The 16081-nt window shown below is 41.6% G+C and overlaps 1 protein-coding gene across 2 annotated transcripts in view; it reads left to right on the forward strand.

The window, feature by feature from the left end:
• The window catches only part of LOC126194797 (5'-3' exonuclease PLD3-like), an 85353-nt gene that overhangs the window by 49493 nt on the left and 19779 nt on the right, over positions 1 to 16081 (forward strand). For both annotated transcript variants that reach the window (XM_049933108.1, XM_049933107.1), the window contains exon 7: positions 4494 to 4562. In XM_049933108.1, coding sequence (XP_049789065.1) covers positions 4494 to 4562 — 69 coding nt within the window. The remainder of the gene's footprint in view (positions 1 to 4493; positions 4563 to 16081) is intronic.

Below are 16081 nucleotides of genomic sequence, written 5' to 3' on the forward strand. Positions count from 1 at the left end.
TTTATGAAGGCCTTACTGGCCGAAAGCTTTATTTGTGACAGTATTTTTGTTGTGCCTATCTGCGACTCAGCATCTCTGCTGTATGGTGGATAGAAATAAACGGGAATTTTGCAAAAAGGGGGGGCGAATTTTGTCAAAAAGAGATGCTAAGATTTCTGCTCCCTAATGACACCACACAGATAGTTGGTCCTACATGTTTCTATTGGTAGACAAGTACTATTCTGTAAGAAAAATGCAGAAGTTTAAAAAGCAGTGGTCTTTGACTCTGCTGGCTGTGGACCCTGTAGCAGTTTGTGTCTACCGGCTTTTACCACTGGGGTGCTGTACCTTCATTTCGTGATAGGGGCAGCAATAATGATTTCATGCACAGGTGCTGTTGGTTCTCCATGCTTTATAAAAGAGCCACTGTTTACAATAAAAATCAGTGCCAGCAAGATTTAGCAAACAGTGTTCTCTTCTGAAGATGGCAGCTAAATGGACCGCTGAAATATTTTCAAGAAGGTTTTATGATCCTACTGCAGACCTGACAAAATATTATCATTATTGTTGTTAATTTTGGTGATTTGGATACGGCTTGGCTGCAACTATGGACACTTTTGAGGAGACTATGAATGAATTTCAAATTAAATGACTGCATTGTTAGGTAGAAACCAAGAATTCCATTACATTCAGAGTGAACACTCCTGAAACCTGTTCTGTCTAGTGGTGTAAAATGCTTGGGCATTTACGAATTTGGGCAAATGGCCAGGATAAATGCCTGGGGAAATGCCCAAAATGCATAAATGCCTGAGCATGTATGCATTTTAAATATTAATTGGTAAGCAGCACTTATAAAAAAATTAAGCTGATATTTTGTATTGGAAAAGGTGCTTTGCAACACTGCTTCCTTTGTGGTTGGATAACCAAGATGAAAAAGCTGTGTGATATTTACAGTAGAGCTATTAGAGGAACTTAATTGGACTGTAAATGTAACTTTTTACATCTTTAATCAGGTCCGTTTTTGTGTAGTACATAATGAAAAAAAATTACTCAAGTTTAAAAGTATTTTTTTGAAATAAAGTATAGATTATAGTAAGTAGCAAGCATGTGTAGTATTTTTACTTACACTTTACTACTGCACAGAAAATTTTCTCAGTCAGTTTCTTGAGCTTCGTAAGTTGATGAAGAACCATTAAGTTCTGCCTCTGCCTCAGATTCTCCTGAATCTGATTACTCATTGGCTACTGGGTTCCTACCTATTTTGTCTTTGCTTGGACTGTTGAGTGTGGGTTTTTCGTTGGGATCAACAGGCATATTGCTCCAGCTATCTCTGATGCAACCCTGTTTCCCCCCCCTCTGTGGATCCTTCCAAAACTGCTGAAGGAACACACTGTAGCCGCAGATGCAATTGGTTCACCCAGAATTTTTATGGCAACTTCTGCCAAATGACAAGTTCCTCTTAAACCTTTCCACCACAGTAAAGGATTTACGTGATGATTTGTGTGAGGGTGAAGATGTACTTCTTCCCGCACAAATGGTCTGGACCAGATTCCTTGTTTGTCTCACGAATCAGTGAAGTTCTCTTTAACTTGAATAACAATTAGTCCAATGTTTTTTGTGAGCCACAAACAAATCTTATTGCATCAAGTGTCTCAGTAGGCTTTAGATTCCAGAATGAGATTTTCACTCTGCAGCGGAGGGTGCGCTGATATGAAACTTCCTAGCAGATTAAAATTGTGTGCCCGACCGAGACTCGGGACCTTTGCCTTTCGCGGGCAAGTGCTCTACCATCTGAGCTACTGAAGCACGACTCACGCCCTGTCCTCACAGCTTTACTTCTGCCAGTATCTCGTCTCCTACCTTCCAAACTTTACAGAAGCTCTCCTGCGAATCTTGCAGAACCAGCACTCCTGAAAGGAAGGATACTGCGGAGACATGGCTTAGCCACAGCCTGGGGGATGTTTCCAGAATGAGATTTTCATTCTGCAGTGGAGTGTGCGCTGATATGAAACTTCCTGGCATATTAAAACTGTGTGCCCGACCGAGACTCGAACTCGGGACCTTTGCTTTTCGCGGGCAAGTGCTCTAACATCTGAGCTACCCAAGCACGACTCACGCCCCGTCCTCACAGCTTTTAATTCTCATTCTGGAAACATCCTCCAGGCTGTGGCTAAGCCATGTCTCCGCAGTATCCTTTCTTTCAGGAGTGCTAGTTCTGCAAGGTTTGCAGGAGAGCTTCTGTAAAGTTTGGAAGGTAGGAGACGAGATACTGGCAGAAGTAAAGCTGTGAGGACCGGGCGTGAGTCGTGCTTCGGTAGCTCAGATGGTAGAGCACTTGTCTGCGAAAGGCAAAGTTCCCGAGTTCGAGTCTCGGTCGGGCACACAGTTTTGATCTGCCAGGAAGTTTCAGGCTTTAGATTACTATCTTGTACTGCTGGAACAAGAAGATTAGCTGTAAGTTGGATAGAAGATACACCAAATTCCTTCCTAGCTTGGAATTTAGATGCAACTGACTTTCCTTCTGCAGATTACAGTGGAGAGGGTGCTAGTTTCTTGATAACTTTTTTCAACGTATCGAACTTTGTGGCTATCTTGTGACCTTTAGGCTCTCTTAACTCCAAAGCTGTAATCAGATGAATGATTGGGCTCATAAGCTCTATCATTTTCTCAGCCCTCAAGAAGAAAACATCACCATCTAGAACTCTCTTCTTTATTTCAGGCTGCAAATGTGACAATGTGACTGCACCTTCTCATTTACAACTGAGGTTTGTAAGACAACTTTGTTTGACTGCAAACTTTAAAGACAAAAAAGATGGCTCTCCCATCTTGCCTCTCCAGGAAACTTCAGTGAAACCCCATTCTTTGAATTTTTTTCAGCTGATATTTCATGGGGCTTTTCCTCTGGATGGGTTTTTCAGTCACTGAACCTAACTCAAGCACTTTTTTCAAGGCACTTGAAACACTTTTTGATATGTTTTTCCATTTTGTTGAAATGTGACTGTTTGTATTTCTTGAAACAATGTTTACAGGATACTCCTTTCCCTTTTAAATTTAAAAAGTTCCAAAAAGATATATATAATTTTTTTTGAGTTATTCAGTAGCATATTGTCTATAACAATTTGTGTTATTTAAAGGTGAGGTTATGTTACCACTCACTCAACCACATATACTTTAACGGCTGTCAGATGGACAGATCAGTGTTGCCAATTCCAATTAAATAAATAACTCACAGAATTGCATGAATTATCTGTTATTACCAACGACTCACTCAAAATTGATCTACTATTTGCAATAACAACAATAGCTCTGATATTTACTTAGAATAGCCGGAATTACAGTAAAAAATGTTTATCCATATTGATTTTAATTAGGGATGTGTCGTGTGCAGATTCCGATTTCATGATTCTAAGAAATGCTGATTCTCTGGTAATCAATTAGTATTGGAATTGAAGGATTCCAGCATCTTGGGCAGCTATTCTTTGTCATTTTATATTTGCAGCAGTGTAGCCATATGAAAGTAGATAAGGAAAGTAGCAGAAAAAAAAAACTGTAGTATGTCTCAAATGATGTTACATCTGACAAAACACTTCCTCCCACCCCCTCCACTCCTTCCCCTCCCACCCTACACCCACTGAAAAAAGTTTAACGTATAAGAATTTAAGGATACATTTAGTGTCAAGAAACACTTGCCAGCTGTTTAATAACTTCGGTAATAACTTTATCAGTAATCATCCTTCAATAATATTCAGAGATTTGATATGAATTATAAATTGTGTTACATTGCAATGGCTTAAGGACAGTATTTTTTAATACCTGCTTATCACTACACAGTTGAATATGTGTGTGTGTGTGTGTGTGTGTGTGTGTGTGTGTGTGTGTGTGTGTGTGTGTGTGAGAGAGAGAGAGAGAGAGAGAGAGAGAGAATATCTGGGGTTTCGTCTCATCCCTTATTTTAATTGTTAAATTATACATTCTAATAGTAAAACCTTTTAAAAGTATTGTTTTTTAATAAATGCCCAGATTTTGGGTAATTAGAGCTGCTTTGGGCAAATTCCCATTCATAAATGTCCTGCTCACTGGGCGTTTGCCTGGCGCACATCACTAGTTCTGTCACACAGTTATTGAGTGAAGCCATTGTCATATTGTATTATAGGATGTGTTGGAGACAGTTTGTGCATTGGTAACACACCTGATATCGAGATGACACTGTAAATTTCTATATCATTTTCTCCTCTCATTTTTTATTGTTAATATCTAAACAGAGGAGCTCTTATGTTTAAACTATGAAATGGCTCTTTTGAATTTCGTTGTTCATCTGGAAATGATTATTGAATATTTTTACAGGGTTAAATGTTAAACCATTTTTTTTATTCCATTCATTTCTTTGTCAGTATTATGAGTGTAGAGTGCTCAAACACTGAGTTGTGACTTGATCGATAATGGGAGTCCATTAAAAAATTGACAATCAGAGATAGTTTATAACTGTTATGCATGTTTTAATTATTTTCCTCCAGGTGAAAGAGCTTGGTGCGGCAATCTACAACTGCAGTTGCTTAGCTGCCGACTTTGGGAAAATCTTTGATGTAAGTGTTCTCTGTAAAGAATAGTTCTTATCTGGCAAAAGGAGAAGTACATAGTGCCAAATGCAGATGCATCAGTAAAAAGAAGTCTTTCATAATTTTAAAAAACTTATGAGAGTTGCCCAGAAAGTAATTCACTGCATTTTTTTCTTGAACAATTCTTTATTGAAGATAATGAGAACTACACACACGAAAGAATGGTGTTTTATCTACACACCCTATTTTTCCACATAATCCCCATCCCATTCTATGGCCTTCCTCCAGTGTGAAACAAGGGCATGTATGTCCTGTTGGTACCAGTCCTTGTCACAGTGATGGAACCAGCACTTCACTGTGTGAACTTCCTTTGCTGATTGACAGATGCAGTGCCAATTTCCGATTCATAATGTGTCTGTTCTCGCGAAAGACATCATCAACTCACTGCAACATGTCAGGTGTGACAGCCGTGGATGGTCTCGCTGATGGCTGAAATCGTGGAGCTCCGCCAAACCACCTTCTGATGACCTCATCCTCCGTGCCCAGCACCTAACTATACTTCTGTTGACAGCAGATGCCCCATAGACTTGGCACAAAAATTTGTGAATATACCCCACAGTTTCTTTTTCTGCATTGAGAAATTCAATGACGGCACATTGCTTGTAACGTACATCACTTAAGGACGCTATTTTGAAACTGTCCTGCAGCTACAGTATCTGTCGGAAGTGACAGAAACTTGGCACACTCACTCGGGAGACTTCAAATAATGCATGCATAACATTTGGCATTCATGGCATTGTTTTTGGCTGAGGAAAAGAATCTGGTGCATTACTTTCTGGACAACCGTTGTAACTTATTATATTGAATATACCGTATTTACTCGAATCCAAGCCACACTTTTTTTCCGGTTTTTGCAGTCCAAAAAACCACCTGCGGCTTAGAATCTAGTGCAAAGTAAGCGGAAGTTGTGAAAAATGTTGGTAGGTGCCGCCACAACTAACTTCTGCAGTCGAATATATGTAGCGCTACACAAGCATGCTTTGCAGGCACAAAGATAAATACTGGCGCCAAACCCGCTGCGTCATTTAAAAAAAAAAAAAAAAAAAGAGGTGGAAGACGAGCTTTTTTTCTCCGCCTCGAGTTTCGACCACTGCATTTTCATACATTATCCAACAAAGTAAATACAAATTCCATATTGTCCATCTTCGAATGTAGCAGCATTTAATGTACTACGAAAATCCAACTGGCAAGACTGTTTGGGATGTTTGTCAATATGGCCAACTCTACGTTCTGAATTTTTTCCTACCTGTGAGAATAGATGGTTCCTTACAGGAACTTTTATGAATTGTGAATCGCGTTAGTATTCTCTTCACCATAAGAATAATACGAATATAAACATTTTGCCATGTATTCTTTTGTGTTTGCTGCTAACTCATTTAAATCCTCTCTGCCTAATAAACTACGAAACTAGAGTGAGACAGCAGCAAACGTAGAAGAATATACATATCGTGTCATGTTTATATTCGTATTATTTTTATGCCTAATAGTGACACAGTCAGAAATGAAGCATGGCAATTGACTAGATTTTTAAATCTAAGATGGCTAATTTCAGTGCAGAATGTAATGTACTAAAGAGGCGTCTGGAAAGATTTTCAAACGGAGAAAAGTTTTCGCTAAACTCTAGTTTCAGAACATCTTCTATCATACGCAGTCTATTATTTGGTTCTTGTTGATCATTATCAAATAAAGCAGCAGTGCAAGTAACAACAAATAGCAATTTCTTGCCATTGCTTCGATTAATGAGACAATTCCTCTCTCTCTCTTTTTTAACTGTAAGCGGCGGTAGCGTGCACAAAAGCAAGTCATGCCGTGAGCGGCGACAGGTCGTAAACACTCATTATCAGAATGCGACAAACAAAGATTAGAGTGCGGCTTAGATTAGAGTGCGGCTTAGATTAGAGTGCGGCTTAGATTAGAGTGCGGCTTAGATTAGAGTGCGGCTTAGATTAGAGTGCGGCTTAGATTAGAGTAAATACGGTATCTCTCGACTTCTAAACTATGTATGAAGGCATCAGTTTCAAAATTATGTTCTCACTTATGTATTTAAAACCAGACGTGTCTCATGCTCATGCAAAATATAAAAGTCCATAGTATAACGTAACTGGAGGGATAAAAAAATCTGCTCACCAGGTGGCAGCAGACTGCACACGCACGTGCATGGGGGCACACACACACACACACACACACACACACACACACACACACACACACACACACACAAAGATTAAGGAAATTTGCAACCTTTTTAGCCAGTAGCTTTGAAGAAGTAGTAAATGGAGTTCAGTATATCATTCTCAATGGAGAGAAGTCTTCTGTTGTTAAAATAACATCAAGCGTGCCCCATGGAAGTGCTATGGGACAATTAAGTTGAACAATACATGTAATTGGCCTAGTAGATAACTACGGAAGTTCCATTACACTTTTTGCAAATGATGATGTATACAGAGAAGTCACAATGCTAGAAAATTGTAGCAAAATGCAGGGAGTCCCGCAGAGAAACAATACTTTGTGTAGAGAGTGGTAACTGTCCCACAACATAAACAAATTTTAACACATTGTGAATATATAAACAGAGAGACTATTCTATTGGTAGATGATTGTAGAACAATCACTGGAAGCAGTTTCTTCCATAAAATATCTCTCAGCATGTGTACAGAGTGATCTGAAGTTGAACAACTACATGAAATTAATCCTGAGTGAGGCAGTTGCCAGACAGACATCCTCAGTAAATTTAGTCCATCAACAAAAGTAGCAGCTTAAAAAACACTCATTTGAGCAGTATTTAGTATTATTTCTCTACGATCCACACTACATAGGACTGATAGGGGAAAAAGAGAAAATCCAAAGAAGAGTAGCACTTTTTGTTACAGATTCATTTAGTAAACATGGTAGCATCATGGAGGTGCTCAATTAACTCCAGTGGCAGATGCTGCTAGGGAGGCTTTATACATCCCGATGTTATCTGCTGTTCAAGTTTATAGAGTGTACATTCCTATTGCTTCCTTCTGAGTATATCTCATGAAAAGAGCAAGAAGATATAATTAGAGAGATCTGAGCCTACACAAAGGCTAGCAGGAAATTGTTCTTCCTGCAAACTATGCGTGACTGGAACAGGACAAGGGGGAAGTGACAGTGGTACACAGGGTACCCTTTGCCACACACTGTAAGGTGGCTTTCAGAGTATAGATACAGGACAAATGCATATGATGATTATGTGTTTAAGGGATTTAACAATGGAGTCATCAGTCCCTTTGAAGCATGAGAGAAACATGCAAAAGGTAAAAAGCAAAAGCAATGGGGACTAGGCTATTCAGACTACATAACCAAGTCGGAGAGTTTAAAAGGGCGCAACAATAGTTATACCATAATAGGTAAAAGAAAAGAGAGAGAAACTAGGCAGCATCTTGCACAAGAGGAGCTAAAAGTACAAGGTGAGAGGGGAAGAAAGGAATCTGTGATTGCTTGGTCAGTACCTGCCACAGGGGGAGGCTCTCACCCCCACAACCGCCCCTAACACTGGAACTGGAAGAGTATTATGGGCCAGAGTTCAATCCGTCTCCCTCAGGAAATGCAACACTTTGGTAGTGGTTGTCACATCATACACAAGCAACTGAGGTAGGCAAGCTGAGAGTGTGCCGCAAATAGGCCAGCAGGGTGCACTCAACAAGAACTTGCACCATCATTGGTAGACTAAGGCAGCTGCAGTTCCGAGAGGCCTGGAAAGATGTGTGCCATACCTTAGTGGACCATTTAATTGCTCTCAACTTGTTTTGGGTAGTATTAGCCTGGATTCCAGTTTCTAGAACATCAAAATATTGTGTCAGTGTTGTAATCTTTAGTCAGGGCCCAGTATCCTAAAGTCAAATTGATCTTCTGTAGTTGCATTTTTAGCCAGAGAGTCGGCTAGTTCATTTCCTGGAATGCCTATGTGACTTGGTATCCAGATGAAGCTCACTATCTTTCCAGAGCTGTAGAGGTCAGCCAGTAGAGCCCGGATGTTTGCAATCAAAAGATTTTTGGGATAGCACAGGGCTATGGCTTTTGAGCAACTCATGGGATCACGACAGAACAGAAAGTTCGTCATGGCCTGGGATTTGACATACCACAAAGCCTGAGAGGAGGCAATCAACTCTGCAGTGTATGGGAGATGGCAACCAACTCTGCAGTGGCCAGGCACTCGGCAGAGATTGCTTCTCGTGTCCCTTTGCATCTGCAAAAGTATTATCGACCCAGGCGTTGACTTCTGATCCATCTGTGTAGATGCATACCAAATTAGAATAATCGTGGAGGATTGAAAGAAACAGAAGTAGGGGAGGGGTAGGATCAGCTTCCTTCTTGGGGCCACAAAGGAGGTCCATCCATATCACAGGACATGGTACTACCCATGGGGGATGTCGAGAAGAACTCTTAGGAACACAGATTAACTGAGGCTGTTGGAGGTTCTTCAGTAGGACTCTTGTATTTTAACTAATCACTGGCCAGTCTCTTTCACGGATGGGCTGTGTAAGTTTTTTGAATGAATGGTTAACCGCCATCTTCGTTGGTGCCTTGAAGCCAGATGACAGCACCATCCATACTGAGCCTGCTGGACACTATTCGCCACACTGTTGTGCTGTTGGCAACGAGGTCCATCCATAAGAGCCCTGTTGACAGCCTTCTCGCAGAAGCCAGTGTCCCATCACTGTGGGTTGGATGACAGCAGCTTCTGGCAAGTTTGGCAGTTAAAATCTGTCAGCTACCTACCCACTACCCATGCCCCTCAACACTGTTCCACAACCAGCAGTTCATACTGTTTGCGCATCACCCAAAACTGGGAAGACTAGCTGGGATCCGACTCAACGACTGGTTGGTAATACCTTTGCAGATGCAAAGGGACACGAGAAGCAATCTCTGCCGAGTGCCTGCCCACTGCAGAGTTGGTTGCCATCTCCCATACACTGCAGAGTTGATTGCCTCCTCCCATACACTGCAGAGTTGATTGCCTCCTCTCAGGCTTTGTGGTATGTCAAATCCCAGGCCACGACGAACTTTCTGTTCTGTCGTGATCCCATGAGTTGCTCAAAAGCCATAGCCCTGTGCTATCCCAATAATCTTTTGGTTGAAAACATCCGGGATCTACTGGCTGACCTCTACAGCTCTAGAAAGATGGTGAGCTTCATCTGGATACCGAGTCACATAGGCATTCCAGAAAATGAACTAGCCGACTCTCTGGCTAAAGATGCAACTACAGAAGATCAACTTGACTTCAGGGTACTGGGCCCTGACTAAAGATTACAACACTGACACAATATTTAGAGGTTCTGGAAACTGGAATCCAGGCTAATACTACCCAAAACAAGTTGAGAGCAATTAAATGGTCCACTAAGGTATGGCACACATCTTTCCAGGCCTCTCGGAAAGATGTAATTGTGTTGTGCCAACTATGCAATAGCCAGACGAGACTCACCCATGAGTTCCTTCTCAGTCAGGAGGATCCTCCTCACTGCAGCTGCCTTAGTCTACCAATGATGGTGCAAGTTCTTGTTGAGTGCACCGTGCTGGCTGATCTGCAGCACACTCTCAGCTTGCCTGCCTCAGTTGCTTGTTTATGATGTGACAACCACTACCAAAGTGTTGCATTTCCTGAGGGAGATGGATTTTACTCTGGCCTATAATACTCTTCCAGTTCCAGTGTTAGGGGCGGTTGTGGGGATGAGAGCCTTCCCCTGTGGCAGATACCAACCAAGCAATTGCAGATTCCTTCCTTCCGCTCTTACCTTGTTGTGCTTTTAGCTCCTCTTGTGCAAGATGCTGCCTAGTTTCCCTCTTTTTCTTTAACCTATTATGGTACAACTATTGTTGTGCCCTTTTAAACTCTCCGACTTGGTTATGTAGTTTGACCAGCCTAGTCCCCATTGCTTTTGCTTTTTACCTTTTGACATGTTTCTCTCGTGCTACGAAGGGACTGATGACACCATTGTTAAATCCCTTAAACACATAATCATCATATGCATCTATATCTGTATCTATACCCTGAAAGCCACCTTACAGTGTGTGGCAAAGGGTACCCTGTGTACCACTGTCACTTCCCCCTTGTCCTGTTCCAGTCACGCATAGTTTGCAGGAAGAACAATTTCCTGCAAGCCTCTGTGTAGGCTCAGATCTCTCTAATTATATCTTCTTGCTCTTTTCATCAGATATACTCAGAAGGAAGCAATAGGAGTGTACACCTTATAAACTTGAACAGCAGATAACATCGGGATGTAGAAAGCCTCCCTAGCAGCATCTGCCACTGGAGTTAATTGAGCACCTCCATGATGCTACCATGCTTACTAAATGAACCCGTAACAAAATGTGCTGCTCTTCTTTGGATCTTCTCTTTTTCCCCTATCAGTCCTATGTGGTGTGGATCGTAGACAAATAATACTAAGTACTGCTCAAATGAGTGTTTTTAAGCTGCTACTTTTGTTGATGGACTAAATTTACTGAGGATGTCTGTCTGGCAACTGCCTCACTCAGGATTAATTTCATGTAGTTGTTCCACGTCAGATCACTCTGTACACATGCTGAGAGATATTTTATGGAAGAAACTGCTTCCAGTGATTGTTCTACAATCATCTACCAATACATTCGCAATGTGTTAAAATTTGTTTATGTTGTGGGTCAGTTACCACTCTCTACACAGTGTTGTTTCTCTGCAGGACTCCCTGCATTTTGCTACAATTTTCTAGCATTGTGACTTCTCTGTATACATCATCATTTGCAAAAAGTGTAATGGAACTTCCGAAGTTATCTACTAGGTCATTTACACGTAATGTTCAACTTAATTGTTCCATAGCACTTCCATGGGGCACGCTTGAAGTTATTTTAACATCAGAAGACTTCTCTCCATTGAGAATGATATGCTGTGTTCCATTTACTCTTCAATCAGATGACACAGTCGGCCTAATATTAGATAAGCTCAAATTTGCTCATTAGGCTGCAGTACATAACAGTATCAATACCTTCCAGAAGTCAAGGAATACGGCAGGTATCTGGGCATCTATATCTACCGCTTTCTGGGTGTCACGGATAAACAGAGTGAGCTGAGTTTCACACAGTGATTATTTTTGGAACTCATGTTGATTTCTGCTGAGGGTATTTTTGGTTTTCAGAAATGTTGTAATAGGCAAGCATAGAACATATTCCAAAATTCTACATCTTACCAATGTCAAAGATAGAAACCTATAATTTTGTATGTATGTTCAGTGATTGTTCTTGAAACTGGGAATGATCCGTGCTTTTTTCCCAGTTATTAGGAATGATTTGCTCTTCTAGGGACCTATGGTACACTACTGCTAGAAGAGGGGGCAAGCTCTTTCGCATACTCTGTGTAGAGTAGAATTGGTATCTCATCAGATCCAGTGATCTTTCCTCTATTGAGCAATTTCACTTGATTTTCTACCCCTTTGTCACTTACTTCAATATCTTTTACTTTGTCATTCGTGCAACACTTTTTGAGAACTACAAAGCGATCTTCCTCTGGGAAGCAATTTTCGGAAAAGTGTGTGTGTGTGTGTGTGTGTGTGTGTGTGTGTGTGTGTGTGTACACTACTGGCCATTAAAATTGCTACATGCTACACCAAGAAGAAATGCAGATGATAAATGGGTATTCATTGGACAAATATATTATACTAGAACTGACATGTTATTACATTTTCATTCAATTTGGGTGCATAGATCTTGAGAAATCAGTACCCAGAACAACCACCTCTGGCCGTAATAATGGCCTTGATACACCTGGGCATTGAGTCAAAGCAAGCTTTGATGGCGTGTACAGGTACAGTGGCCCATGCAGCTTCAACACGATACCACAGTTCATCAAGAGTAGTGACTGGCGTATTGTGACGAACCAGTGGCTCGGCCACCATTGACCAGATATTTTCATTGGTGAGAGATCTGGAGAATGTGCTGGCCAGGGCAGCAGTCGAACATTTTCTGTATCCAGAAAGGCCCATACAGGACCTGCAACGTGTGGTTGTGCATTATTCTGCTGAAATGTAGGGTTTCACAGGGATCGAATGAAGGGTAGAGCCACGGGTCGTAACACATCTGAAATGTAACGTCCACTGTTCAAAGTGCCGTCAGTGCGAACAAGAGGTGACAGAGACGCGTAACCAATGGCACCCCATACAATCATACCGGGTGATAGCCAGTATGGCAATGACGAATACACGCTTCCAATGTGCGTTCTCTGTGATGTCGCCAAACCCGGATGCGACCGTCATGATGCTGTAAACAGAATCTGGATTCATCCGAAAAAAAAATGACGTTTTGCCATTCGTGCACCCAGGTTCATCGTTAAGTACACCATCGCAGGCACTCCTGTCTGTGAAGCAGCGTCAAGGGTAACCGCAGCCATGGTCTCCGAGCTGATAGTCCATGCTGCTGCAAATGTCATCAGACTGTTTGGCTGCACGATCCGTTACAGCCATGCAAATAAGATGCCTGTCATCTCGACTGCTAGTGATACGAGGCCATTGGGATCCAGCACGGTGTACCGTATTACCCTCCTGAACCCACCGATTCCATATTCTGCTAACAGTCGTTGGATCTCGACCAACGCGAGCAGCAATGTCACAATACGATAAACCTTTATCAAAGTCGGAAACGTGATGGTATGCATTTCTCCTCCTTACTAGAGGCATCACGACGATGTTTCACCAGGCAACGCCAGTCAACTGCTGTTTGTGTATGAGAAATCGGTTGGAATGGTCAAAGGGCGTCTAGATAGATGGCTTCAATCTATTTACTGATTTGACATACCACCAGAACTTCTCAGGGCTTTCTGTCAAGTTGGTAGGTAGAATTTTACTTTCAGAATCATACAACGCTCCACACATAGATCTCCTTATGCTGATTTTAGCTTGATTTAGTTTTGATCATGTGTGAGCCTTTGACTACATTTATGTCTGCAGTGAAGCGGTCTTTGCTTTCGTAGCGGCTTTCTAACATGGTGGGTCTTTTCTATCCTTCACAATTTTGCTCACCACATAACTATCTAAAGCATATTGTACGATGTTCCTTAAATTTGCAGATTGATGCTTAGTGCTGGAGATGAAATTTTTTTGTTGACCTGCTAGGTAATCAGAATTTTTTCTTTTTGTCTCTCTCTTGCTAAACAGAGAAGTCTTCCTACCTTTCTTTGTATTCCTATTGATAGCCATATTCAATGTTGCTGTAGCAGCCTTATGATCACTGATTCTCTGTTCTTCGCTAACTGATTCAAAAAGTATGGGTCCATTTGTCATCAGCAGATCTAAGATGTATTCGTGAGTCGGTTCAAGGTAATTCTGGTTTCCCTCAGTTCTCTCTTCCTACTACCCATCCAATACACTTGTCCTCTGTATGTAGCTTGTAAGTTAAATGATCCACCTACAATTTTAATATGACCAGGAAATTCATTCTAAATATTTTCTAAGTTTCTCCTCATATGTTCCACCACTACTGCTGCCAAGACACAGGGTCTTTATAAAAACATACTGTGATCGTGTTTATCCATCTTTAACACTTATCTTCACCCAAATTATTTTGTGTTCTGCATCTTTACTAATCTCATTTTGCAATAAATATGCCTCCACCATGAGTGTTCAACCTATCTTTGTGATATACATTCCAGTTGGGATTTAGAATTACATTGCTATTGACATCTGGTTTCAGCTAGCTTTCTGTCCCTAGCACTATGTGGGCATTGTTGCCATTTACAAGCAAGACTAGTTTTGGGATTTTTTCGTTGCTAACTAATACTATTTTAACTTTTTCTTTCTCTGATCTGCTTTGATGAATGCTACACTGTCTGGACTCAGAACACACCTTGTCAGGCCTATGAAGGGATTTCTCTATCCTAAAAACCCACAAATAAAAAGACTGACAGACATGGGTGACATGTTCAAATGCAGGTTAAAGTTGTACCTCCTTGTCAGTTTCTTCTACACAAAGAAATTTTTTAGTAAAAATAAGTAGTTAATTATAAACTATAGTAAGTTAGCATAATTAGATCCTTGACAATTAAAAGTGCTGTTGTGAGCTTTCAACTGTGAAGCGTGAATGGCTGCAGGTGGAAACAGTAGACTTCTATAGAGCTGTGACAGCACTGAGGTGTTGCCATAGAGACCTTTACAAAATCGCGTTACGTGATTAGTTGGGGCAGGCACAGGAAGCTGCCACATCTAGCTTACTGCAGCTGTCAGGGAGCTTCTTACATTTTCTCAACTACAGTAAATGCCTACCTTGTAGGCACATAAATTTATTTAAGGAATATGTACAGCAATACAGGAAAAAGACATGCTACTCGCCATATAGATGACACACTGACCTGCAGACAGGTACAACGAAAACACACACACACATATTCATTCATTCACACAAGCAAGCACATATCATGTGCACATGACTGCCATCTCCGGCAGCTTGGACCGGAATACGGCTGTCACATAGAATAGAAGCAGCAATCTGGAGGGGGCGGGGAATGGGGAAGGTTAGCAGGATACTGCTGGAGGAAGAGAAAAGCTCTATCTGGCGGAACATATGGGGGCTAGACTGCCAACAGGCACAGCTTATTAGGCTATAGGATGGGTGGGGAGGGGGGAGTGAAAAAGGAGAGGAGCAGGGAAGGGGAAAGATGGGTGGGTGCATTGGCAGACAAGAGAAGGAAGGAAATGATACAACAAAGGGGGTGGAAACTGTTGAGTGAAATGTGTGAAACAGTAGGTTGACGAAGATGGAGGCAGGGATAATTTCTGGAGTACAGAATGTGTTGTGAGGATAACGCCCATCTGCACAGTTCAGAAAAGCTGGTGGCAGACGTGTGGATCCAGATAGCAGAGGTAGTGAAGCAACCATTGAAATCGAGCATGTTATGTTCTGCTGCATGTTGTGACACAGGGTGGTCTACTTTGCTGTTGGGCACTGACTGTGGTTGGTGGTTGTTCATCCTGGTGGACAGCTGGTTGGTAGTCATACTAATATAAAAAGCTATGCAATGATTGCAGTAGATCTGGTGAATAGGAAGTGCTGGCTGGGACAGTTGGGTAGGTCTTGCACTTCTATGTGATCCCTGTGGCAAGGGGTTGGGATTGGGAGTGGCATTGGGATGGACTAGGATGCTGTGGAGGTTGGGTGGGTGATGAAACACCACTTCAGGGGGGTGCAGAAAGCGATGCGCAGAAAGCAACGTGTTTTCTCAGTTGTGCGCATGACGTTACGGTGGAAGCAGCTGTGCCAAACAGTACACAGTTCGAATTGTGTTTGATTGTTGTTGTTGTGTTCTGTTGTGTTTGAAGGAGTATTTTGATTGAGTTATTTCTTCTGAGGTACTAAGTCAACAGTGGAAACATTTGGAATTCGGGAGTGTTACGGTTTTTGCTGTAATTGATATTTGATTCGGAACTGAAATAGTTAGCGATAGTGGACAGTGGGATCAACATTGTGTTCGCCAGCTCTATAGTTTATGGTTCATCCTGTGAAAT

The sequence above is a fragment of the Schistocerca nitens genome, chromosome 7, assembly GCF_023898315.1.
Source record: "Schistocerca nitens isolate TAMUIC-IGC-003100 chromosome 7, iqSchNite1.1, whole genome shotgun sequence".
NCBI lineage: Eukaryota > Metazoa > Arthropoda > Insecta > Orthoptera > Acrididae > Schistocerca > Schistocerca nitens.